Genomic DNA, 27410 nt, shown 5'->3' with positions numbered 1-27410 from the left:
GGATCTGGTGCCATCTCCAGGTGAACAGTGTCAGAATTGAATTAAAGTGTAAGATACCCAGCCAGAATGGGGGGGAAAAGCTCCACATATCTGGCGACCAGAAACATCAGAAATGAAGTGAATATAAAGGAGACACACAGGGAAGATACCCAGAAGGAGGAAAAGCTGAATTTTTCCTTTACACATGCTCACAGGGGAGAAGTTTACAATCTCTAGCAACTAGCTAGTCATGGGAGGGGCAGACTCCAAGGTCAGGCAGGCCCCAGAGGCCAGAGCACCAAGAATACAGAGAATAAGAAAATATAGTTAATACATATAGATATGAAGCTGCCCATCATTTTGGCACCAAAGGAGGTAGAGGATGATAAAGTGGGGCCCCTGTGTTCTAGTGACTCAAATAAAGTGAAACCTGACTCAAAAGAAGAAAATCCACTGCCAAATACTTGAAAACCATTGACGGCAGAGAAAAGACATCCTACATTCTGCTTCTGCTTCCACATGGAGGCCTCTTCCATTCCTAAAACACTCTCAGAAAGTCAAAGACGACGAATGAAAATGGGTCCCTCCACAGAATTTTACCTACTGATCTGGGTTACTGAATATGAAATAATTCCTAAATAGACTCTCAAAATGGTTTCTACTTCCACCATTTATTCCTTCTTGCAGTATTTGTCACAGGTGCCCTATTTTTTGAAATTTGATAGTATCTCTCATGCTTAGAATGTTTATTTTATTCTTTTATTTTCAGAATTTGTAGGAGAGTACCAATTGAACACCCCAGTATGCTTTCACCATCCTTGGTTACAGATATCTCTGCCTGCTTTCAGCTTTCAGGTAGCTGGGGGAGCAGGGAGCAGAGACTGCTTCTTAGCCCTGGGGCCCCTCTGGGTCCAGCTGTGGTGCAGAAAGAGGCAAAGATCTCCCACATTTTCCTTTCTCCATTTCTCTCAACCCAGCTCACGTTTTTAGTAAGTCAACGAATGGAATGTTTTATAATCATCTCTATAAACATCTAAAAACAAACTAAGTTAAGTTTTGGCTTTGACTTTTATTTTTAAAAAACTTTTATAATGAGCCAGTAGAGTCTGTTAATTCCAAATGCCAGTGTTAAAAACCATGGCACCATTACTTATGGTCCTATAACTCAGGGAAAAAAGCCTAATCTTTCTAAATCTCTATTTTGTGTATAAAAAATGGTATTGTACATTTTAATGTCATTAAGTTGTCATGAGCTTTATATAATATACATAAAGCATTGAGCACAACTAACACAATACATTTTGGCTACCTCAAAATGAGCTAGTTGTTCTTCATACCAGAAGCATCGCTCATCATCACAGGTATAGTGAAATTCATTTCTAAATACACAGATAAGGTTACAGTAAAGGCAGTTTTAAAATATCTTAGAAGAAAAATAAGGTAAAATTCATGATAGTTTTGGAGATATAAAAGGGATATCTTTCTTTCTTGCTCTCCCTTTTGTCATTCCTGAGGGTCTTCAGGAAATTAAAAAATACGTAGTTGAGTAACTCTGGAAAATAATGGAATAGCCTGTGTTGCAATAGAAGTACAGTGATTCACTCTTTCCCAGAAATTGGAAACAGATACGGACTATGTCTCAGATTTCCTTTGAGCTTGCTTTTGAATTGTAGAAAAAGAGGAATTCAAGTTTTGATGGTGAAAATGATGAAAAATAATAATGAAATCAGTTGCTGAAAAAGGAAATATATCAAAGTTTGGAGTTAGAGTACTATTTGGTGTGAGAACAAAGAAATATTTTTTATACATCTTATATACTTTGCTTTCTATGGTATTAAAAGTTTTTTAGAATATCTTCTGCTTTATGAAAGATTGTCCTCAAGAAACAAAGCATCTAAAGTGTACAGAAAACACACTGGTTTCTACAGGCAAACTGAACTCTTAGATGGGTTCCATGATTAAAGAAAAAAAATTGACATAAGTCAACTCAAAAGAACATCAAAGTACACAGCATATTAACATGGACAGATTTATTGGTCAAAATAATTGTTTCTTTTTATTTTTCAGATTAATGTGAAGGCTGAGCATGTCAAGCTGAGTCTTTTGGCAGATGACAAGTGAGTGGAATCCTGCACCAAGATTTGTTTGAAGTTTTGTTTAGAACTCAGCAGAGTTTTGGTAGGTATAGTGTGTTTTAAATGATGGGACATTTTAACAAAAAATTCCATGGTTTCACGTTTGCATATAGCAAAACAGTGGCTTAAAAAGAAACACATCATACAAAATAGTAAAATTGTTCATCAAATATATCTACTACTTAGGCATTATTTACCCAACTAACCCCTACTCTAGCAGACTTAGTACTTTAATGTTTGGCCACTGCCCTCCCGGAGCTCAGAACTAGCTGAGGAGACAGACTGGTGAAAGAATAATGGATGGTCATACTACATGGGCAGGGCTCTATTGGGAAATACAGAACCTAACTCACCTCCGCAACTACTTTTCATGGAAATGTACTTTGGAACCTTACATATAGATTACTAATTCAAATTATGCAGATCTACATATGTCATGTGTTCTGACCTCCACATTCAAAAAAGGGCAATGGTTGCAGTTGGAACCCAAGGGCGGGGAGCCAGGGACGACTTCCTTGCAGAATGCACTTGGAGTTAATAATGCTAGATATCTCATATATAGTAGTAGGCAAGGAGTTGGGTGAATGATTTTGCAGTTTACACTACAAAGGTTTTGTCGTTTACCCTAGCTAAAAAAGCAGACATGGGTGGAGGGGTTGAAAAAGAGTAAGAAAGTCTGAGAAACAAAGATTTGAGAAAAAAAGATATTTTTCATGTTAAAAGTTTCATATTTAAAGAAAAGCTACATGTTTCTTTTTCTGCCTGAATGGTAACCGTCTCCAAGTTCTTCTCAATCAATATGCACTCCTATTAATATGAAATGCCTGACTTTCTTGGCACTCTCCGTTGTAGAAGATTTCATAAAATATTTTTAAAAAACTTTAAAGGGGGAAAGAAAAGTCTTCTTGATTTTGTAGATTAAGAAACTAACCGGGAAGGACGCAAGAGCCCAGGTGAACTGTTTTCCAGGTGAGAGTATTGTTCCCACGCCACTTCCAGTAATCGGTCGAATGTTGAATGTGTAGTTGATCCTTAACCTTGGCACAATATATCACCTGGGAACTCTAAAGCTACTAATGCCCGAGCAGCAGCCCGGATTAGTTACAGAAATTCGGGTGCTCAAGAACACAGAATCAGTCACCTTTTAAAGTGGCCAGGCAATTCCCCTGTGCAGCTACGGGTGATAACTACCGATCTAATAAAATTACCCCTCTTAAATGTGATGCATTTAAGTATAATGGTGTTCCGATATACTACCATTATTTTCCTTTTATAGATGCAGGTAAATATACATGCACAGAGGTATAGCTATGTGAAAATGTATATATACCAATTTTGTATATATGTTAATTAGTACATACTAATTTTAAAATAATGGCAGCGAAAGTATTCACACTTGTGATAGCCTCTAACTCTCCAACCCAGAGCGCGGGTCTAACGAGAAATGGACCTACCACGATTTTGGCTCCGCTCCTGCGCATTGCTCAGCTGCGCGCCCGCGCAGTCCCGGAGCCCAGCCTCTATTGCTGCGGGCGCCTCATGGGCCCTCCTGGCCCCGCCCCTCGGGCTGGCTCGGCGCTCGGTGCTCACGGCTCTGCCGCCCAGCGCTGCCTGCCTGTCCAAGATGGAGGGCGCTCCGCGGGCGCCGCTAGCCCTCCGGCTGCTCCTGCTCGCGGCGCTGCCTGTCCCCGGGTGGCTGACGACGGGCACCCCTGAGTCGTCGCCACCATTCCAAGCCCCAAAGGTAGGGCAGGGCGGGGGGGCCGGGGCCGTGCGACTGTGGCGTCCACCATCGACGCTTCCCATCTCCGGCCGACGGGCCAGGAGCGGGGTCCGGGTCCCCAGAGGAAGAGAGGGGAGAAGCGCCCAAGGAAACAAGGGCGGCGTGGGAGGGAAGGCGAGAGAGCGGAAGGGGCTCTTCTCTTGTGCCGCGAAACTTAGAGATTCTTATGGCAGTCCCATTACCATCCTGAGGGGATTTGCCGTCGAAAGTACGCGATCGCGAGTGATCTCAGCCTTTTGCCATGGCGCCTTCTGGGCTACAGCCGGCACGGGGCAAGACAGTGTTTATGTGCTGGGGAAATGTGGGAGTTTCTCAGCGAGCGAGGACGGGAGCGATTCCAGGCCAAGTGAGTCCTCCGGCGGCGGCGGGTGGGAAGGATTGCCTTGCGCGGGCGTGCAGGAGTCTGGGTGCGCGCACGCCGGGCCCACGGAAGAAGGCGAGTGGCTAGAGACCCAGCTCGTACCCTGGCGTCGCCCCCTCGGCTATAGTTCCGGGGTGGTGGGACCAGCGCCCCAGCCTCCCTTGGGAGCCTATCGGATCGCACTGACCCGATGCCCTGGGGGTGGGGCCTGCGCTCTGTTTGAGCAAGCCCTGCAGATTGTGAGGCCGGCTAAAGTTTGAGAACCACTGCATCCCGTACTAAAGAGTGGCTGGTTCTTAAAGTTTTGCCATGGAGTTGGATGGACTTAAACCAGTGTTTTGTCTTTAATCAGTTGAATGTATGGGAGGGAAGGTTGAAGATTTTAAAATGTGAGTTTTCCCAGAATGAAAAGAAGCGACCTGAATACACCTCTGCTTATTCAAGACTTGAATACTCTAAATTCAGGGGTAACTGACACCTAAATGTCACTTTTTTACTTTTAATGGCATTACTCTCCCTGATCACAAAAACTAAGAGAGTATCTCAGTTTCAGTTCTGCTGGGGCTTTCCAAGAAACAGTGCAAACCCGGAGAACTATTTATATCTAAATTACATGTGGACCACAGTTGCAGCTGGTCAAAAATATGAATATGATGGGCAAGAGACCAAATAAAAAAATAATCCCTGAGGTTAGGGGAATACAGACATTGTTTTTCCCTCTTTCCAAATTTTAAAGTTCCATCATAGTTCCTTACATCCCAAACGACATTTGAGTCTGTCCCCATTACCTGAAAAACAAAACAAAACAAACGCATTTTGACTGCAAGCTGGAAATACTCAGCACTGGGGGCTCTTAGTGAGTTCATTTCAGTTTCCCTTCTAATGCCTTCATCCCACTTCAGGAAAGCCCAAATTTAAACTCAAAGTTTCATAGATTAAATAAATGCTGAGCAGCTAGGAGAATCTTTTTCTTTAGAAATGTTTATATAAGAAGCTGAAGCCTCTTGATCTCAATTTCTTTCAGGGTTTTATTGTGAAAATTTTCAAATGTACAGAACATCTGAAAGAATTTTATGGTGGTCACCCATATTAGGTAAAATTCCATCCAGTAGACTTTTGTGCAGCGATGGTGTACATCTGTTCTCTCCATTACAGCAGCCACTAGCTACTACTAGGTTGTTGACTATTTGAAATGTGCCCAGTACAGCTGAGGAACTGAGTTTTAAATCTTTATTTATTTAATTTTTTTTTTTTTGTAGATAATTATTTTTTATTGAAGGGTAGTTGACACACAGTATTACATTACATTAGTTTCAGGTGTACAACATAGTGATTCAACATTTATATACATGACAATTCTAGGTACCAGCTATCACCATACCAAGCTGTTACAATATCTTGACTATATTCATTACATCCCGGTTACTTATTATTTTACCATTGGAAGTGTGTACTTTTTTTGTTTGTTTGTTTGTTTGTTTGTTTGTGAGGGCATCTCTCATATTTATTGATCAAATGGTTGTTAACAACAATAAAATTCTGTATAGGGGAGTCAATGCTCAATGCACAATCATTAATCCACCCCAAGCCTAATTTTCATCAGTCTCCAATCTTCTGAGGCATAACAAACAAGTTCTTACATGGAGAACAAATTCTTACATAGTGAATAAGTTCTTACATGGTGAACAATACAAGGGCAGCCATCACAGAAACTTTCGGTTTTGCTCATGCATTATGAACTATAAACAGTCAGTTCAAATATGAATACTCATTTGATTTTTATACTTGATTTATATGTGGATACCACATTTCTCTATTATTATTATTTTTAATAAAATGCTGAAGTGGTAGGTAGATACAAGATAAAGGTAGAAAACATAGTTTAGTGTTGTAAGAGAGCAAATGTAGATGATCAGGTGTGTGCCTGTAGACTATGTGTTAATCCAAGCTAGACAAGGGCAATAAAACATCCACGTATGCAGAAGATTTCTCTCAGAACAGGGGGGGTGAGGTTCTAAGCCTCACCTCTGTTGATCCCCAATTTTATTTATTTAATTTTAATTAATTTAAATGTAAATAGCCATATGTGGTTAATGGGTACCATATTGAATAGTGCAAACTTAGATTACCATTAGTATTTTACTGCACTTTATCACATACCTGCTCATCTATTCATTTTCATATTCAGCTGAACTAAATGTATGAAAACTGGTTGAAGTCAGGAAAATTCTCCTCCTATCCCACCAGTGACCCACATTTACTGGGTTAAAAGCATTTTTTCTGTTTTGTTTACATATGCAGTTGTTAGAAGCTGAGGTTATACAGATTGTAAAATAATAAAAATTTCTATAGGACGTTCTTCTTACATTAACTTGGTCACCAAAGAAAGGCATCCAGGGGACACTTATGTTCCTATATGTGTAAATGTTTATTTCATATCTTCCCTTCAGACTTACTCATTTATTTTAAACCAGGTATCTATTACCTTTGTCCTTAGGAAGCCATTGTGTCCCAGAGTGAACAAATTAGAGGAAGAATTGAAAATGGGTGGGGAGAAACTTCAGTTCTGCTCCCCTCCTCCCCTTTCTAAGTATACACCACCACCCTGGCTCAGGAGCCTGAACTTCCAGTTGAGTAAGAGGCTCTCAGGAAGAGCCAGAAGTGTGGCCTAGCTCTTAACTTCAGGGTAGGAGGCAGCAAAGGACTAGGGTCTCTTCTGAAATGAAGTCATTCAGAAGGACCAAAAAGAATTTAATTGAACTTGTTTCTCTGGAAAAGATATTATGCTAGTGTCTAGTAATTGTCTTTTACAAAACCCGTATTCTACTAGGCAAATATGATGTATGTAAGTGTAGTAAATTACTCGCAATATAGTGCATGCTCACTACTGACAGGCAGAAGCTATACAAAGGTTTCTTAAAATACCATCATTGGAGAGTTAGCACTGGACTGTTAGAAGAATAATAGTCTATAGTTAAAAGATCCTCTAGTTTGAAAAGAGAAATTTTGGGCTGGAATCTGAACATAATATATTAACTTTATGGCTTACCCAATGTTGGTTTTTTTCTAGAGATGAATATATTGGTTCTCACCACACTTAATTCTGTTAGGGTGGACCAGGAGAAAACTGGGCTGGTTCTGAGGAATCATTAGTCCAGAAGCTTCCTAGGTTCCTGTGAGAAATGGGAAGTATTCCAAAGTCAGCCAGATGTATGCTATGGTATGTTAGAATCCTGTTCTATGAGTGGAATCAACTCAAACCCCTAAAATTGCTTCAGTCTTATTCTCTCATTTCTTAGAAGTATATGAAGTATGGGGGATTGATACAGTGTCAAGAAATGCACTGTATATAATTTTGATGTTTTTGAATAATTTTCTCATTTTCAAAGTGAAGAATACCTCAAGGAAAGGACATTTGAGAGTATTATTTTTATTCTAGGATTACACGTCTATCTGTAAATAAACAGGAAAATTTGATTTACAAATGACAAACTATAATTCCTGTGACTAGTGATACATACTTCTTAGAATATTCATTAAAGAAAGTGTGTCATTTATCAACTTAAATATTTATATTTAATAATATTTAGTATTTACTAATATATAATGTTTATATAAACATGAACATTAATAAACAACTATTTTAGTAGACTGCTTTTGTGCATACCTTGAGAGGCACTAAAACTGCAGTATACATGCACTCAGGAACATGTGGGAGAAGGGTTAGAGCAACTTTGTTTTTGAAAACAAAAAAGTTGGAAACAATTCAAATGTCCATTGAGAAGTAGAATAGATGAGTGAATTAGTGGTCATTTGGTGGAATATTACAGAGCACTATAAATGAAAGTCTATAGCAGTGTGCATCAGCAACTTCAAACAAAAGAAATTCCAGAAGAATATATACAATATTATTTCACTTATATAAAGCTGAGAAACAGATGAAAGTAAATATTTTGTTTAGAGAGAGATACACAGGTACTGAAACTGTAAAGAAAAGCAAGAAATGATTAATATGAAGACTATAGGGATTCCTGCTGAGGGAAGGGAGGTGGATGTGACAGGGTCATGTAGGGGATTTACAAGGAGTGGATGATATCCTAGTTTTTGACATGCATGCTACATGAGTGTTAATTTTTAAATTGTACATTTGCATATTACATGCTCATATATAACGTGTGACTTATAAATGGAAAGAACATGTAGATTATGAAAAATCTGAATTGTGAGTAAGAGCATAAAACCGGCTTTGAAGAAGTTACTCAGTTTTCCTGGGTACTTCCTTGTAACAGGAAGTATTAAACTTCCATTTGTTTTTCTATTGTTAAAAACAGTCTATAAAAAAGGGAGGAAAAATAGAATGCAGTGCATTCATTTTAGGAGACTTCAACACACCACTCACTCCAAAGGACAGATCAACCAGACAGAAAATAAGTAAAGAGACAGAGGCACTGAACAATGTATTAGAACAGATGGACCTAACAGACATCTACAGAACACTCCATCCAAAAGCAACAGGATACATTCTTCTCAAGTGCACATGGAACATTTTCAAGAATAGATCATATACTAGGCCACAAAAAGAACCTCAGTAAATTCCAAAAGATTGAAATTGTACCAGCCAGCTTCTCAGATCACAAAGATATGAAACTAGAAATAAATTACACAAAGAAAATGAAAAAGCCCACAGACACATGGAGGCTTAATAACATGCTCCTAAATAATCAATGGATCAATGACCAAATAAAAACAGAGATCAAGCAATATATGGAAACAAATGACAACAATAATTTAACAACACAAAAATCTGTGGGACGCAGCGAAGGCCATGCTAAGAGGGAAATATATTGCAATACAGGCCTACCTCAGGAAAGAAGAACAATTCCAAATGAGCAGTCTAAACTCACAATTAATGAAGCTAGAAAAGGAAGAACAAATGAGGCCCAAAGTCAGTAGAAGGAGGGACATGATAAAGATTAAAGCAGAAATAAATAAAGTTGAGAAGAATAAAATAGAAAGAATATATGAAAGCAAGAGCTGGTTCTTTGAGAAAATAAACAAAATAGATAAACCCCTAGCCAGACTTATAAAGAAAAAAAGAGTTTACACACATAAACAGAATCAGAAATGAGAAAGGAAATATCACTACAGACACCACAGAAATACAAAGAATTATGAGAGAATACTATGGAAAATTATATGGTAACAAACTGGATAACCTAGAAGAAATGGACAACTCTCTAGAAAAATACCTTACAAGGCTGACCCAGAAAGAAAAATAAAATCTGAATAGACTAATTACCAGCAAAGAAATTGAATTGGTAATCAAAAAACTACCTAAGAACAAAACTCCAGAATCAGATGGTTTCACTGCTGAATTTTATCAAACATTTAGTGAAGACCTAGTACCCGTCCTCCTTAAAGTTTTCCAAAGAGTAGAAGAGGAGGGAATACTCCCAAACTCATTCTACAAGGCCAACATCACTCTAATACCAAAACCAGGCAAAGATACCACAAAAAAAGGAAATTACAGACCAATATCCCTGATGAACATAGATGCAAAAATACTCTACAAAATATTAGCAAACCGAATTCAAAAATACATCAAAAAGATCATCCATCATGATCAAGTGTGATTCATCCCAGGGATGCAAGGATGGTACAACATTCGAAAATCCATCAACATCATCCACTACATCAACAAAAAGGACAAAAACCACATGATCATTTCTGTAGATGCTGAATAAGAATTTGACAAAATTCAACATCCATTCATGATAAACACTCTCAATAAAATGGGTATAGAGGGCAACCTCAACATAATAAAGGCCATATATGACAAGCCCACAGCCAACATTATACTTAACAGTGAGAAGCTGAAAGCTTTTCTTTTAAGATCGGGAACAAGACAAGGATGTCCACTCTCCCCACTGTTATTCAACATAATTCTGGAGGTCCTAGCCACTGCAATCACAACACAAAGAAATAAAAGGCATCCAGATTGGCAAGGAAGAAGTCAAACTGTCCCTGTTTGCAGATGACATGATATTGTACATAAAAAACCTTAAAGAATCCACTCCAAAACTACTAGATCTAATATTGGAATTCAGCAAAGTTGCAGAATACAAAATTAACACACAGAAATCTGTGGCTTTCCTATACACTAACAATGAACTAATAGAAAGAGAAATCAGGAAAACAATTCCATTCACAATTGCATCAAAAAGAATAAAATACCTAGGAATAAACCTAACCAAGGAAGTGAAAGACCTATACCCTGAAAATTACAAGACACTCTTAAAAAGAGAAATTAAAGAGGACACTAACAAATGGAAATTCATTCCATGCTCTTGGCTAGGAAGAATTAATATTGTCAAAATGGCCATCCTGCCTAAAGCAATCTACAGATTCAATGCAATCCCTATCAAAATACCTACAGCATTTTTCAATGAACTAGAGCAAATAGTTCTAAAATTCATATGGAATGGCAAAAGACCCCGAATAGCCAAATCAATCCTGAGAAGGAAGAATAAAGCAGGTGGAATTATGCTCCCTGACTTCAAGCTCTACTACAAAGCCTCAGTAATCAAGACAACTTGGTACTGGCACAAGAACAGACCCATAGACCAGTGGGACAGAATAGAGAGTCCAGGTATAAACGCAAACATATGGTCAATTAATATACGATAAAGGAGCCATGGATATGCAATGGGGAAATCACAGCTTCTTCAACAGCTGATGTTGGCAAAACTGGACAGCTACATGTAAGAGAATGAAACTGGGTTATTGTCTAACCCCATACACAGAAGTAAACTCAAAATGGATCAAAGACCTGAATGTAAGTCATGAAACCATAAAACTCTTAGGAAAAAATATAGGCAAAAATCTCTTGGACATAAATAGGAGCAACTTCTTCATGAACATATCTCCCCAGGCAAGGGAAACAAAGGCAAAAATGAACAAGTGGGACAATATCAAACTAAAAAGCATCTACTGATACCATCAGTAGAACAAAAAGACATCCTACAGTATGGGAGAATGTATTCATAAATGACATCTGATAAGGGGTTGACATCCAAATTATATGAAGAGCTCATGCACCTCAACAAACAAAAAGCAAATAATCCAATTAAAAAGTGGGCAGAGGAGCTGAACAGACACTTCTCCAAAGAAGAAATTCAGACGGCCAACAGGCACATGAAAAGATGCTCCACATCGTTAATCATCAGAGAAATGCAAATTAAAACCACAATGAGATATCACCTCACATCAGTTAGGATGGCCAACATCCAAAAGACAAACAACAACAAATGTTGGTGAGGATGTGGAGAAAGGGGAACCCTCCTACACTGCTGGTGGGAATGTAAACTAGTTCAACCATTGTGGAAAGCAGTGTGAAGGTTCCTCAGAAAACTCAGAATAGAAATACCATTTGACCCAGGAATTCCACTCCTAGGAATTTACCCTAAGAATGCAGGAGCCCAGTTTGAAAATGACATATGCACCCCTCTGTTTATCACAGCGCCATTTACAGTAGCCAAGAAATGGAAGCAACCGAAGTGTCCGTCATAGATGAATGGATAAAGAAGTGGTGTTACATATACACAATGGAATATTATTCAGTGATAAGAAGAAAACAAATCCTACCATTTGCAGGAACATGGATGGAGCTACAGGGTATTATGCTCAGTGAAATAAGCCAGGCAGAGAAAGACAAGTATCAGATGATTTCACTCATCTGTGGAGTATAAGAACAAAGAAAAAACTGAAGGAACAAAACAGCAGCAGACTCACAGAACCCAGTAATGGACTAACAGTTATTACCAAAGGGAAAGGGTCTGGGGAGGGTGGGTGGGAAGGGAGGGAAAGAGTGGATAACGGGGCATTACAATTAGTACACATAATGTAGTTGGGGGGGTCACAGGAAAGGTAGTATATGCAGAGAGGACAAGTAATGATTCTATTAACTTCTTACTATGCTGATGGACAGTGACTGTAATGGGATATGTGGGGAGACTTGATAATAGGGGGAGTCTAGTAACCATAATATTCAAGTAATTGTGCATTAATGATATCAAAATTAAAAAAACAATCTATAAAAGTAAAAATGATAGGTTTTTAAAAATGTTCTTTTTTTTTCCTTTTCTTTTATTATGGTGTAATATCATTAATATACAATCACATGAGCAACATTGTGGTTACTAGTTTCCCCCATTATCAAGTCCCCATCACATGCCCCATTACAGTCACTTTCCATCAGCATAGTAAGGTGCTATAGACTCACTACTTGTATTCTCTGTGCTATACTGCCTTCCCCGTGCCCCCCACCCACATGATGTGTGCTAATCATAATGCCCCCTAATCCCCTTTTCCCTCCCTTCCCATCATCCTTCCCAGTCCCTTTCCCTTTGGTAACTGTTAGTCCATTCTTGGGTTCTGTGAGTCTGCTGCTGTTTTGTTCCTTCAGTTTTTGCTTTGTTGTTATACTCCACAGATGAGTGAAATCATTTGGTATTTGTCTTTCTCTGCCTGGCTTAAAAATGTTCTTTTAATGTCACAAGTAATTATGCAATAAATATAATTGAGGCAAAAAGAAAAAACCGAGTTATTCTCTATTGTGAAATGCTTGCCTATTCAACTTATATAATACTTGTTTTGCAGGACAGCATCAGAATTGATGTAACTACCCTGAAAGATGATGGGGAGGTATCTAAAGAACAGGTTTGTCCTCTTCTGACTATGTTTTTAATGTATCACTTAGCTAAGTATTATGCAACATGTTTTATATTTACCTACAAATCTAATTTTTTGTATTTTTGACATGAAGTTTGTCATTATTTATAAACTGTTGGAATTAATGTATATGCTGCTTTATTTTAAGGTTGTTCTTCACATAAACTATGAGAATGGACAGGTATATGTAAATGACTTCCCTGTAAATAGTGGTGTAACTCGAATAAGCTGTCAGACTTTGATAGGTGAGTACTACTAAATTATTTCCATAAAATTGTTCTGTTTTTAATAATACTAATGAAACACAACTCTCTGATGTTACATATTTCCATTTTCAATTCATGATATACATCATTACTAGGGCATAACAACCCCAGTGTGTTGAAAGCTCTATTCCTACTTTACAATGGCATATGTACATTTTCTCTTTCATGAGATTAGCATTGATTGGAACTGCATTTCTGATAGGTTGATATCCATGTAAGAATGTATGTATATGTAGTAAATGAAGATTTACATGTAAAGAGTAAACTGTTAGAGGAGTGCTTATCACAACTGTAAAAAAAAAAAGAAAGAGAAAAATGAATCATCTGATTGATTCCTGTAGTTTTCAGTTTCTTCTGCCCTTATTGTCCATATAACATTTTTTCTTTTTAACCTGTGTTGGAATGTACTATACTGTTTAAGTGAAATAAGATAAGAAATATGTATAGTATTCTTATTACCTTTCTTAATATATGTGCTGAAGGCAGTAAGTTTTTCTCTGAACACTTGTATCTTATATTTGATTTGTAATATATTTACATTATCATTCAGTTCATAGTGTTTTCTAATTATTTATTGTGCTATTGTCTTGTCTTAGGAGTTTTCAAAGTATATTCCTTAATTTCCAAATATTTGGGGATTTTTTTTTTTTTTTGCTGATTATACCTCCATCTTCAGAGTATATATGTAGTATAATTTTAACCCTTTGAAATTTGGAAATTTATGGCTTAGCATGTGGTCAGTTTTAGTAAATGTTGCTTTCCATGTGTACGTAAAAAGAAAGTAAATTATGTAATGAGTTGGATATGATGTTCCATATATGGCAGGTCAGATTTGTTCAGTCATTTACGGAGTTACTAATTTTTTTGTTTGCTTGCTCTGTCAGTTATTGAGGATGGCATGTTAAAATCTCCACTGTATAGATTAGTCTACTCTCCTTTCAGTTTTGTCAATTTTTACTTTATATATTTTGATGCAATATTACTAAATCCATACAGATTTAGACCTATGATGTTTTCCTGGTGGACTAACCCTATTATCATTATAGTAAGTCCTTCTTTATATATAATGATGTTTTTGCCTTGAAATCAGCTTTATCTTTATTACTTTAGCAATAACTCCTTTTTGACTGGGCAGGGATTAGGGAGGTAGAATGTTGTGTGGTATCCTTCTGTTTTCTTTCAGTCTTTCTGGGTCCTTATAATTAAGGTGAATTTCTTATAAGTAGCATATACTTAGTGGGTTTCTTTTTTTAGTCAGTCAATCCGTCTTTTAATTGGAATTTTAATTTATTTACAGTAATGTAATTAATTGATAGATTTGGATTTGAATCTTCCACCTTAATTATTTGTTCCCTCTTTGTGTCCCACCTGTTCTCTGTTCCTTTTTCTTCTCTTTGCCCTCTTCTGGGTTGTTTATTGTTGTTTCATTGTTCCCCTCTGTCAAGTTGCTTTTGTATTATTTTACTATTCTTTTAATGGTTACCCTTGAGATCAGTAACTAGTACTTCTATCATGTTCCAAACAGTGCAGGAACCTTAGAACACTTAAGCTCCATTTATTCCCTTTCTGCTTTTGTGTTGTTATGGTCATGCATTTTAACTCTGTGTTCTTAAACCCAATGCAATGTAATGTTTTTTATAGTTCAATATTCATTTATGTTTACTGTTATAGTTACCCTTTCCATTGCTCTTCATTCTTGACTGAATATATGTGTTCCCCTCGGGGGTCATTTTCCCTCTGCCTAAAGAATTCCCCTTAGTATTTTTTTAGTGCAGATTTGTTAGCAGTTAATTACCTGAGCTTTTGTTTGTCTGAAAACATCTTTACATGGGTTTCATTTTAGGAGGATACTTTTATTGGGTATGGAAGCCTGGGTTGGCACTTTAAAGGCTAATTTCCATGTCTTCTCACTGTAGTGTCTACTGAGAATCAGTGTCAATCTCATGCTCCATTGAGACTAACATTTTTTTCTGGTTGCTTTTAAGATTTTTTTTGTTTGTCTTTGGTTTTCAGTAGTTTCACTATGATACACACAGGTGCGCAGTTCTTTAATCTGTGACTCAGTGTCTTTTGTCAGTTTTGGAAAGTTTTTGGTCATTATCTTTTCAACAAATGCTACTTCCCCATCCTCTCTCTTTTCCCATCTTGCTTTTCATTTACACGTTTGACTCTTTCACAGGGTTCCATATATATCTTACATTCTTTTCTGTTTTTTTCCCATCCTTTTTCTTTCCATCCTTCCAGCACATGCATTCATCAGCTATGTCTAATTTAGTTTCATTTATTGCATTTCATTCTTTTTTTGGTTCTTATTTTTGATCACTTAACAGTTATCTGGTGAAAGTCTCCATTTTATTGTCTTATTTTGTTGAACCTAATAGTTATAGTTACTTTAAAGCTCATGCCTGCCCACTGTAATTTCTGGAGCCCCTTCATATCTGTTTTTTTCTCTTTATCTTCTACTATGTGTTGTTATTTTTGATATTGGGCATGGAAAGTTATAAAGGCTCTGGATGATATTATTTTCCTCTAAGGAAGATTATTTTAGCCCTTGTCATAATGATAATAACGAGCAGAGTACCTTGATTATTAAGTCAAGGATTGAACTGATGAAGGCTGGATTCCAGTCTTTGTAAGTCTAGTCTATTTCTCATTCACTTCCTCAGATATACCTCTTTTTAGATCCCAAGTGAAAATTTGGGGTGTTTACAAGGGCTTCCCTCTTTTGTGGGCCCCAAACTCCACATCATCATAAGCCTGACATAGGTTCTGCTTCACTTCTTAGTATCTTACGTGCATGCTCAGATTCTCAGCCCATTCCCATTTATGAATCAGCAAATGTTTCAGTGGGGAAAACTGCATAGAAATGTTGACTTACTGTGCTTCCTTTTTCTCTAGAATCTTGTCACAATTGCTGGACATTTTTGTAGGCATACACTTACTTTTATTCTCCTCTGCGTGACACTACCAAAAGCACTGTTTTAGCTTCTCTGCCTCAGCCATTGCCTTCTCCTCAACTTTCCAGCTTCTCTACGTGGTCACCTTGGGAATAGGCACATGCCTCCTGGGGTGCTGGCTGTCCTTTTAACTCTGATGCCTCCAGATAGATGTGGGTTTTGAGTGTATGTATGTGTTTATTTTTTTACATCTCTTCTAGTGGCTCTTGGTGAGGAAGTTAGTGTACCACAAGCTAATTCATAGCAAGGAAAAGAAGTGCTACTGCTGATTTAAGTAATTCCACTGATGGTGTGTTCATTAGGAATTTGGCATGGAATGCAACCTGGCCGCTCTACCTGTTATAGTCATCCTTGTAGTAATCCCAGTTGTTGCACTGAGTTCGTTTATTTGATGGCTGAAGTAAATGCCCATGTTATTAGTTGTAAGAATCTTCAAAACATTAAATGCAATATCATCTCTCCTTTGTTCTTTTAAAAAATTTCTTCTTTGGTAGGTGTATTAGTTATACATTTTTGTGTAACTACTTAACCTAAAACTGAGTGTGCTACCACAGTGTTACCTCATTTCTATAGGCCAGGAATGTGAGCTTGGCATAGCTGGGTCCTCTTACTCTGGCTCTCTCACGGATACAGTCATCTCAAGGCTTAGCTAGGAAGGGTCCGCCTCCTAGCTAACTCAGTGGTTGTGGACAGGATTCAGTTCCTTGTGAACTGCTGGGCGGAAGCCTCAGTTCCTCACGAGAGGCCTCCCTCATTTCCTTGCCACATGGACCTCTCCCTGGAGCATCTCACAGCCTGGCAGCTGGCTTTATCAACGAGAGGACAAGAGAGACTGCCAGCAAGAGCAAGAATACTAGCAAGACAGGAGTCAGTTTTCTATAATCCGGTCATAGAATTGACATCCATCACTTTTGCTGTATTCTGTTTGTTAGAAACAAGTTACTAGGTCTGGCCCACACTCATTGGGAGGGGGTTATACAAGGGCATGAATACCAGGGGCAAGGGCCACTGAGAACCACTGAATTGTATTCTAGAGCAGGGGTCCCAGCTTTGGGGGCTGAGGAGTCACCGCTTTGATGTATTTATGTGACTGCATTTTCTCATCCATTGAGTCTCTTGTGCCCTCGGGCACTAGCCTTTGGGTATACAGTTATGCTAACAAGGAGCCCCCTGCTCCAGGAGGGTGACCAGTGGGTGATCTGTCAGGGAAGACACTGACATGGATACGAGGGGGAAGCTTTGCAGTTATGAGCCTGAGCGGAGAGGAGAGAGGTGAGGCCAACTAGAGAGAGAGGAGCAGCAGGTTGCTGCCATGACGATCCTGAAGAAGCAGCACGATTCAGAGAGTCAGCAGCAAAGTCATGGGGCAGCCGCTGAGGGTGTTTGAGCAGGGAGGCTGTGTAATTGCAGCTGTTCTGGTGAGGTGAGTCTGACATTGTTACGGAATGGTTTGAAGGGAAGGGGCGGGAAAAGGTAAGTATTGTAAAAATAAGCAGTTAAAGAACTAGATATTGGGTGGAGAGATAGGTAGGAGATAGAAAGGACAAATATAAGAGATACTTTGGAGCTGGAATGCAGAGGAAGCAGCTGACTGGGTATAGAGAATAAGGATGAAGAATCAAAGGTAATCTAGTAGCTTGGAGGAGGATGGACTTAACTAACAAAAACACAGAAGTCAAGGAAGGACAGTTTTGTGAAGACAAGATTGAGCTAAAGAGTTAGGTCACTGGGTTCTCAATAGAAATGTCTGTACATTTGTAAAATTAAAAATTTATAAATGTTAGTCTATAATCACCAAAAATTTTGATTTACTGCAGTTGGGTGAGGCTGTGGGATCTATACAGTTCCGCAGTTGATTCTGATACATAGTTAGGATTTAGAACCACTAGACCAGGTGTTTAAACATCATGGATAATATGACAGCATGTATATTTAAAGTTTTGTATTTATAACTCTGAATGGGACCATGGCTGAACAAAAGCTATAATACAATACACAATGCATATGCTCAAGGAATTCAGCCTAGTGGAAGAGACAGGTTTATAAACTAAGAGACGCACTGCAAGAAAGTTAGTGCTTTAAAAAAAAAAAAAGGCATGAATTCAGCATTGTAGGGATAAGGTAGCCAAAACTACTTAAGCAGTTTATTAGAAATGGATGGGGCCAGGGAGAGTGACTAGTAAAAAGCATCCAGATGAAGGGACTAGCCCTATAAAGGCACCCAATCAGTTCAGACAAGTGGTTCTGCAGTCATCAGACCATAACATTTGAGGGATGGAAACTAAATGCTCCATTTGCAGCAGTTTCATTGGTTTATGTTGATGTATCTTTTTCTATAGTGCATTCTGCCTTATTAGAGTAGGCACCAGCTTTAGAGCAGCCAGAACTGCCACACTCCACCTCCTTTGGTGTGGGGTAGAGGGTTCTTAGCTAGAGAGGAATATGGCCAGTAGCTAATCCTACCCTATGGTCCATTGGTGGGGAGTAATTACAGGGCTTTCCCACCCTCTTCCCCATGTCCGTCCTTTCCCATAGTTAGAAGTCCCTTATTAGGGACAGGACTGAGAAGAAAGCTCAGTGTCCTCACTGCGTGGGCTCCTCCAGTCACTGGATTTTGTGAATGAATGAATGAATGAATGGATGAATGAATATGCTTACTTTACTAAAACATGGAATTGGCTGTGTCTTCTAGCCTGCTTTGTAATGGCTATGCCATGTTTGTTCCTCATTAATAAACTATGTAAAGGAATAGTGTGGTGTTTCATATATCAGGCATTTTTTTGTTCTTCAAATGACTGTAAGATTTGTCAGGACCTGTCAAGTTGTGTTTGTGTTCATAAATTTAAAACATCAGTGAGGTCTGAGATGAAGGCAGAGAAATTGGTATACAGCTGTCTTGTTCCATGTAAATGTCATCAAAATGGTCAAATTCAGTAACAGATTTGGTTGGCATTTTTTGTTCAAAGCTGTCACTACTTTATTTTTTTATAGTGAAGAATGAAAATCTGGAGAATTTGGAAGAGAAAGAATATTTTGGAACTGTCAGTGTAAGGATTTTAGTTCATGAATGGCCTATGACATCTGGTTCCAGTTTGCAACTAATTGTCATTCAAGAAGAGGTAGTAGAGATTGATGGAAAACAAGTAAGACAGTATGCTTATTAATTGGGGATTAAATTCTGAAGATATGTGCTAGGTATTATGCATGTGTTCAGTTATTATTTATTTCTGATAAGGAAGGAAGGTACCCTAATGTTACCTGTGTCCAGTCACTTGAATGTTTTGTTTTAGTGTTTACTTGTTTAGCATTGGAAATGTTAACTTTTAAAAAATCAATCATATTCATCCATGTCTGTATCACTTTACAATATTAGAAATATCATTAAACAGCAGGTGAGTGAAGGGACTGAATTTGGTTCACTGCTTTGCTACCACTTCCCCTGGCTAAGTCGCTAAGCAAATGAAATGGAACTGAGAACAAACTTCCAGATCAGCGAGTGCCGCAGCACACAGAGTGTGGTTAAAGTTGTCAATTAAATGCCTCAAAGTGGGAGTGGGGAGAATAAAGAGTAATTGTTTGACTAGGACAGTGTTTTTGGTTGCAGAGATCAGGGAGGAAGATTCAGTTTTCGATTCTTACTGGGTTGTGCTGTTATTTAAAATAAAGAATAATTGCTTATTGTTTCTTTCACAGGCTCACCAAAAGGATGTAACTGAAATTGATATTTTAGTTAAGAACCAGGGAATACTCAGACATTCAAACTACACTCTACCTTTGGAAGAAAGCATGCTTTACTCTATTTCCCGAGACAGTGACACTTTATTTACCCTTCCCAACCTCTCCAAAAAAGGTATTTTTAAAAGACCATTATTTGATGTATTAAGGAAATGATTCATTTAATTGGTAGCTTCTTAATCATAATATGTTTGGAAGTAAGCTTCTTTCAGAAATGCTTTATAACATGTATAGTAAGTCTCTTTAAGGACTGTAGAAATCTATTTTGAGTCTTAATAGAATGTGATTGCGTAGTGACATTTTGCTGCAATTATCTGCTTTTACTCTGGGTAATCATCACAAAGTACATAATAAGAGTATTGTTCGTTTAACTTCATTTGGAAGAAGCAGCATTCATATTTTCCACTGAAACACAGAACTTTTGAAAATTTGACTTTCTGTATGATAGAATCATAACTGCTATAGTTCTTATAACTGTCTTAGTATATGGGTACTTTCTGGCATTTAAATTTAAACAATCAAATATGTTATTTTTTTCTCTGCGCAGGTAAGTATCCGTTCTTACTCTCCTCCCTCTCTGGCCTAGTGGCTTGAGGCTCGGCAGGCGGGAGAGCAGCGCGTGCCTGGCATCCTGGTAACCTGGCTCTTCCTCCTCAGCAGAAAGCGTGCGTTCCTCACAGACCACCAGCCAGTATCTCATCAGGAACATGGAGACCACCGTAGATGGAGACGCTTTACCTGGGAAATTACCCGAAACCCCTCTTAGAGCAGAGCCTCCTTCTTCATACAAGGTAAATCAGCAATTTGGAATTATCTTTATATCACAAGCATTTATGGTTATGGTGAAGAAAAGAGCATTTGAAATGAGGTGGAAACCATGAGGATCAGAAGTATAAAACATTTTTAATAATGGATTCATCACTGTATTTAATGTGACTTTTTTTAAGTATTCCTATTTTCCTTTCTAAACTTCATTTAATGGTATATTCAGATAATGACTATCAGGTCACTGGATTTCATTTTGTTTGGGATTTTCAGTTCCAAAGCCTCTCTCCTATTCCCATTTGTTTATTCTGTGACTCCTGTGCTCGCACGTTCGCACGTGCATGGTGCCCTCAGAATCTTGTACATCAGTGTGAAGACACTTAGTTAAGAGTGTACTTTCGGGAGTCAGACTGTATTGGTTTGAATCCTGGTTCTGCCACTTACTAGTTATGTGATCTTGGGTTCCTAGACTCTCCAACCTCAGTTTCTTTATCTGTACCGTGGAATACCCATAAAATCTGTAATATAGTGCTTATTTCATGCAGTTGTTATAAGGATTACATGAGGTGGGTACAAACTTAAATACACATTGGCACCTATAAAGTCCTCATATATTATTGATGGCATTATCCTGTTGACAGGGAAGATCCTTGGGGTTCAGAGACAGTATCCTGGTATTTTCATATGCCTTAGCTAGGTCTCTTACTCAAAATAACTTCCATTTAAGTGAGCAGGGTCTATGGTTAGTCTCAAAGGATTCCAGAGATTATTTTTTGAATTCTCACTGAAGGTTGGGGTTGCTGGAGAAACTCAGGTTACTTCTGCTGCCTGAACTCTTGTACCCTCACCGTGTCTACCCCACCTCCCTCAGAGCAGGGCAGCCCACGATCAGACTCTCTTCAAAGTCTGTGCCATCCATGCATGCCTAGATTTCTTTTCTTACGCTTTTAAGTAGAGAAGCATGTTTGGTACACGGTGAACTCCCCGTCTTCCAAAAGCTGTTAAGAAGCTTTCTCCCTCTTCTCTTACCCTCCAAATTACTGGAAACATATAGTTGACTCATCCACTTTGCATAAGATGGACTAGTCTAACCTTTCATTAGTTAGCAATTATTTTCATTTATTGTTAAACTACAGTATAAATAAAGGTAAAGAATAGTAACATTTTTGTGCCTGTATTGTTAGAACATAATTTTGAAAATTGTAAATAACAAAATGCTCCCATTTATAATATACAGTTAGATAAGTTTTGACATGTGTATAGCCACCCATAAACTGCCACTGTGACCAAGATACAAAATGTCATCACCCCAAACTAGAACGTAATTTTTTAAGTTCCTTAGAGTTCAAAATATACCTGTATATCTAATCAAAGATCCTTTTTTAGGTGGTGTGTCAATGGATGGAAAAGCTCAGAAAAGATCTGTGTAGGTACTGGAGCAGGGTTTTCCCAGTATTCTTTATGTTTTTGAATGTCATGGTGGCTGGAATTACAGGAGCAGCTGTGGTAATAACCATCCTAAAGATGCTTTGCCCAGTTTGTAAATACAAGTAAGTATTCTTTATTTTTGAAGCAAAATTTGTTATTTTTAATGATCAAAAAGTGAGTTGGATTTACTATATCTTAGAAAATATAAAAATGAGGAAGGGTAAGACAACCTTCCAACTTTAGCAAAATTAAGAGACACTTCTGGGTATCTATTACCAACAAGACACTTGTCTTAGGGACTCAAATATAGATAAGAGAGACTGCTTGCTAAGAACTTAGTTTATTAGAAAAGGAAACAAATATCTGTAGTGGACAACGCAATGTGTGCAAGAAAGGAAACGAGAGCTTCACTCTGTATTTTCTACTCCAAGGTATCGATTTACAATGGAGTTAATTTTAGGAGATTAACAGGATATTCACTGCAGCACTGCTTGTAACAGAAAATAAAAGCAAGAGGAAACCTTGAACTGTTTATCCACGGGGGCTTAGCTAACTAATGGTTCACACATTGCAATGGGATTCTTGCTGCTTGTCAAATAAAGAAGTCCAGAATCTACTAGATGGGGCAGGTAACATTAACAGTATGATCCCAGTTAGGTAAAACAGATTAGGTGTATATGTGTATAAGTAAATAGAAAATTTCTGGAATGTCAAAATAAGTTCTAATGAGTGGAAATGAGAGCAGGGGTAGAGAGACTTTCACCTTTTCCCTTTCTGTACAGCTTGATTTTTTTTAACTGTAAGAAATTATTTTATAAATTTGAAAATGAATTTATTGTTAGCTTTTTTACCAGTTAAGCAGCCATTGTAGTTGTCTTAGTAAAGTAAATCGCAATAGAACAGAGATGACTAGTTTTTGGCTTAGCTAAATTACATTGCACTACGTTGGAGAGACCATAGGATTTGTAAAAAAAAAAGAGCAAATTTAAACATTTGCTCTCCAAGTTGCTTGCCACAAAGTCTGAAATTCCCATTTCTTCATGCGTAAGATTAAACTGAAGCCTCCCTTAAAGGGAGTCATAGTGCAAGCCAAGCACTTGAGGAGTAAAGAAGTGCTAGTGCCCCCCCATCTTTTACTTTCGGTGTCCCCTGAACATTTCCCATTTCTTTCTGATAATGGAAATTCTATGACTTAATAGTTTCTTCCTTTTTCCTTTGGCTACCAGCAAGCTCAGAAACTTTTTTGAACTTTATTGTATAAACCTACATAGAAAACAGGGTTGTAAATGTTTTTATTGTTCTCTTACCAAATATTTTACTTATGGACTGTTTTACTTGTCTTGGGAAAAGATGCAATGTAAAATTAAAACCCAAATTGCAATATACTTATCAATGGCAGTGAGGATACTTTCTGATAGTGTAAGATTTCATCAATACAGAAATGTAGAGAGCGGTGAGGTTTAAAGTCCCTCTTCACTTCCCTGTTCTTCAGTTCTTGTACCTGGAGGTAATCACTGTTAACTGTTTGGGTGTGCATCTTTTATCCAGCTTCTGTATATTGATGTTAAGTGTATACTATTATAATTGTTAATCAACCAACTCTTTTAACTGTCTCACAGATTGCTTTATTCACTTATGACAGAGGTTCCCAAACTTTCTTGGTTCATAGAACTATTACTGTGCTAGTAATTTTTTCCTGGTGCTCTTACCTAGGCCACAAGAAAAATTGAAAGAAAAAATACTTTTATTTAAATTCTTAACTTACTGATGGGATGTGTGTGCCTGTAGGGCACTACGCAGTAATCTTAGAATCCAGTTGTACACTGCCACCCTCATTTCCTGTTCAATTTTTTGCACAGTGTTGCTTTTTATCACACTAACTGCCAAAAATTCAGCTTTGCAAAGATAGGGCTTCATTGAAAGGAATGTGTAGGGTAGTACAATCTAATGTTAAAACCATGAACTACCCTCAAGCTAATACCACACAAGAAAACTTAAAAAGTTTTGAACATTCTGTGTGCCTCTGTGAATCTGTCTGTGCCACCCCAGGAGTCTCAGGGCAGTTTGGGAAGCATAGGCTCCAGATCTTCTCCTATCAGTACATACCTAGGCCTAGTTGTTCTCACTATTGCTGCATAGTGGTTCACACAGTACAGGTAGTGCCATAATGTAACCATTCCTCCCTTAGACATTCAGTAATTTCCAACTTCATATTATTTCCATTAGTGCTTTAGTATACATTCATAAATGTACATATATATTTTTATACAAAGATTCCTAAAAGTGAAATTACTGGATCCAAGGGTATACATATTTAACATCGTCTCAACACCTGATAGCAGTCTCTTGTTTTTGCTCCTGTGGACAAAAATATAATCTCCTTTTAGTTTGCATTTTCTTCTTGTTAGTATCTGTGCTAGTCCAAGTCTTGCTAAATCTAGCATCTCATGATAATTGGCTGTATATTTCTCCTGTGACATGCCTTTGCCCATTTTTCTTTTGTATTGCCTTTGGTAATAATCATCAATATGTGGGAGTTCCTTTGTTATATGTACATAATATCTGTTGCAGATACTTGAAAAAAATCCCAATTTGTCTTCTGTTCTTGTTTATGGTATCCCAATTATAATGGTATGTACTTAACATCTTAAGTTTTAAATCTGGGGTCAAAGTAATTCATGCTTTTCCTTTATGGCTTATATAGAGTTTTAATTTTTCTTAAATAGAACTTTCCCATCTTAAAATTACTTAAGTGTTTTCTTATTTTTCACCGTCACTTTTGTGTATAGGTGAATCTAGAGTTCTGATTTTGTTTTCCAGAGAGGCCACTGTTCCATTAGTAATTTGCCTGTTGACTCGGATTGTTACCTTATGATGAAGTAAATTCCCATATACGTTAGTCTTGTTTCGGAACTATCTTCTTCCACTGAGTTATTTGTCAAGTTGTATGTCACTAGCAAGGTTTTAATTGCTACCATGTTTTAACATAACCTTTGATAGCCAGTTAGGGCAACTGTAACTTCTCCCCATTGTTCTTTTTCATAAATGTTAGTTATTCTTGCAGTTTCTTCCTTGGGAACTTTAGAAACAGCTTGATCGGTTCACTGAACAACTTTATGTTTTGATTGGGATGACAATGAACTTGAAATATAGGGTCTTGGATCTAATCCATAGATCTGCTCCATAGTCAAGTACTTTAAAAGGTAACAAAAGGAGAAATGCTATCTAAAGATGTAAGATTGCATTCCAGTGGTGAGTTCTGGTTAAAAAGCTTCATTGGCCTAGTCTTTTTGCTTGACTTGTGCAAATCTCAGGTTCTGTCTGCCTTGGAGATCTATACTTCTCCAGTCCTTCCCTTCCTTACAGTACAAAGTAAGGAACCTCCTTTTTATGTTTCTGTTCCCTTAATTGATTTGGTTAAAGTGAACTCTGGACTCAGAGTTTGTACAGCCATTATAAACTAAATAAAATGAAGAGCACCCAACCCCAGGTATATATTTAATTATAACCTTGAAGTAGCCCCGTCTTACTACTGAACTATAGACAGTGGAAATACTTAATTTTTATCTTTATATTTCAGAGGAATTCTTCAGTTGGATAAAGTGAATGTTATGCCTGTGACAGCTATGAACTCACTTCCAGATAGTCCTGAGAAAACTGCAAAGTACCTTGAAGATAAAACATGTATTTAAAATACCATCTCAAATCATGGACTCTGAACTACAGTCTACTGGCTCTAAATTTGCCACTTAAATATAATTTACTTTAAATCATTTAGAATCAGTTTGTATACTAGAGAAATTCCTAAACTCCTAAACCTGCCTAAAACTTGACCTTTAAAGTGACAAGTTCACTTCAGTCTTTAACAGGGCTGGCTATTCAGATAATGAATTGTTAAGGAAAATTTAAGTGAAGTGGAAGAGAATACATATGAGGAAATTTTGAAATTACCAAAAAGAAAAAAGAATAGGCAAGAAAAATGCCATGTGCCAATACTTTTCAAGGTGCCTTTAAGGAAATTATATCCACATAAATTACTGTAATATATGAGACTTCATAAAAAGCACTTTATGAACTTCTAATTTAAAAGCTCAAGAACTTAACACTTATTTTTTTATTAAGTAAAATGTGCCTTTATATTAAATGTGACTCAGTATAAAAAATCACTGAAGTGTATCATGATTTGATTGTATCCTATATGACCACTTGCCTTGAATGCGCTAGGATTTAAATAGTGACATGTTCTCACTCTAAAATAAACTCTTCGAGGAAAAAAGTAGTGTTTTTGGTATAAAAACTTTGCCCAGGTGAGAATGACTTATATATAATAGCCCCTTTTACAAACACTGTCTAAAACCAAGACTCAAATCAGTAAACGTCCATCAGTATCATGGAATTAGCATATGCCTTTGCTGTTGTGATTCTTAAAGCTAATTCACTCTACAACAGTGTTTGGTGTTTTTAACTGTCACTCATATTGACATATTTTACAGTGTGGTCTAGTACATAATAATAATAATTTTTATCCCATGTGATACTTCCTATCCTTTTATTTAAATCTTTTTTTTTTTAAGTGCAACACATTTTAAATACATTGTTCCAGAAAGTAATGACTGGTGTGCAGGAAGGATAACAGATAGTAAAGGAGAGATGTTTCATTTTGCCTACCTGTTTTTCATAAGGAATAGCCCTGTGAGATTTACTCTTTCCATATTATAGAATAATAAAGAGCATTCAATTTATAATTGGGTCTTAAAATCACCCAGCTAGTAACACTTTCTTTCTTTCTATCCTTCCAAGTTTCTAAAAATCACCAGTTCTTACTCCAAATGATATCAGGGTCTTATCCATTAAGCATAAGCTTGTAGACGCTAGTGAGGAGTATGTCATGGGAGGCTGCATGGCTAACTGGAGAGCTCAGGTTCTGCAGTCAGACTCCTATCCTACCTTTTCTGCTTACCAGTGAGACTTGGACCATGGCAAGGCACTCAAGTTTCCTTAAGGCCCAAGGAAAGGGTGTAAGTTTTTTTCCATGTAATCATAAATGAAAATCTTACCTAAAATTTTATTCCACTGGCTCTTATTTAACTTTTACTTGCATCATTAACTATCATGTTAATTAGCTTAGTCCATTACTGAATGGATTAATGAGTTTTATTCAAGTATAGTGAGCAGCATTAGGCTTATAAGTATTTACTTGCCTATAGTGTAGTCTCTCACATAGGCAGAATAAAGTCAGGCAGAGTTGTACACAGATACATAGATTTGTCC

At 37.5% G+C, this 27410-nt stretch overlaps 1 protein-coding gene across 2 annotated transcripts; it reads left to right on the top strand.

Moving 5' to 3' along the window:
* Nucleotides 1–3673: 3673 nt before the first annotated feature.
* On the top strand, nt 3674–27202 carry GINM1 (glycosylated integral membrane protein 1). 2 transcript variants are annotated; one of them, XM_036906953.2, is made up of 8 exons: nt 3674–3858; nt 12917–12976; nt 13137–13233; nt 19203–19354; nt 19905–20061; nt 20607–20737; nt 22098–22261; nt 25720–27202. In XM_036906953.2, exons 1-8 carry the CDS (start codon nt 3739–3741, stop codon nt 25829–25831), a joined length of 993 nt encoding a protein of 330 aa, XP_036762848.2. In that variant the 5' UTR covers nt 3674–3738; the 3' UTR covers nt 25832–27202. The 2 variants fall into 2 exon arrangements, with proteins under 2 accessions (XP_036762848.2, XP_036762847.2); XM_036906952.2 differs by having other exon boundaries at nt 3675–3858; nt 20604–20737.
* The last annotated feature ends 208 nt before the right edge of the window (nt 27203–27410 follow it).

The sequence above is a fragment of the Manis pentadactyla genome, chromosome 12 (genome assembly GCF_030020395.1).
Source record: "Manis pentadactyla isolate mManPen7 chromosome 12, mManPen7.hap1, whole genome shotgun sequence".
Taxonomy (NCBI): Eukaryota; Metazoa; Chordata; class Mammalia; order Pholidota; family Manidae; genus Manis; species Manis pentadactyla.
Note: the sequence above shows the minus strand (reverse complement) of the source record. Positions and strands in the feature narration are given on the sequence as shown.

What these genes read in the sequence shown, in the direction of transcription:
- GINM1 (XM_036906952.2), top strand. Translation starts at nt 3,739, where the DNA reads ATGGAGGGCGCTCCGCGGGCGCCGCTAGCCCTCCGGCTGCTCCTGCTC. An exon ending in CACCATTCCAAGCCCCAAAG is followed by an intron (nt 3,859 to 12,916) that starts GTAGGGCAGGGC and finishes CTTGTTTTGCAG; the next exon opens with GACAGCATCAGAATTGATGT. An exon ending in AAGCTGTCAGACTTTGATAG is followed by an intron (nt 13,234 to 19,202) that starts GTGAGTACTACT and finishes ATTTTTTTATAG; the next exon opens with TGAAGAATGAAAATCTGGAG.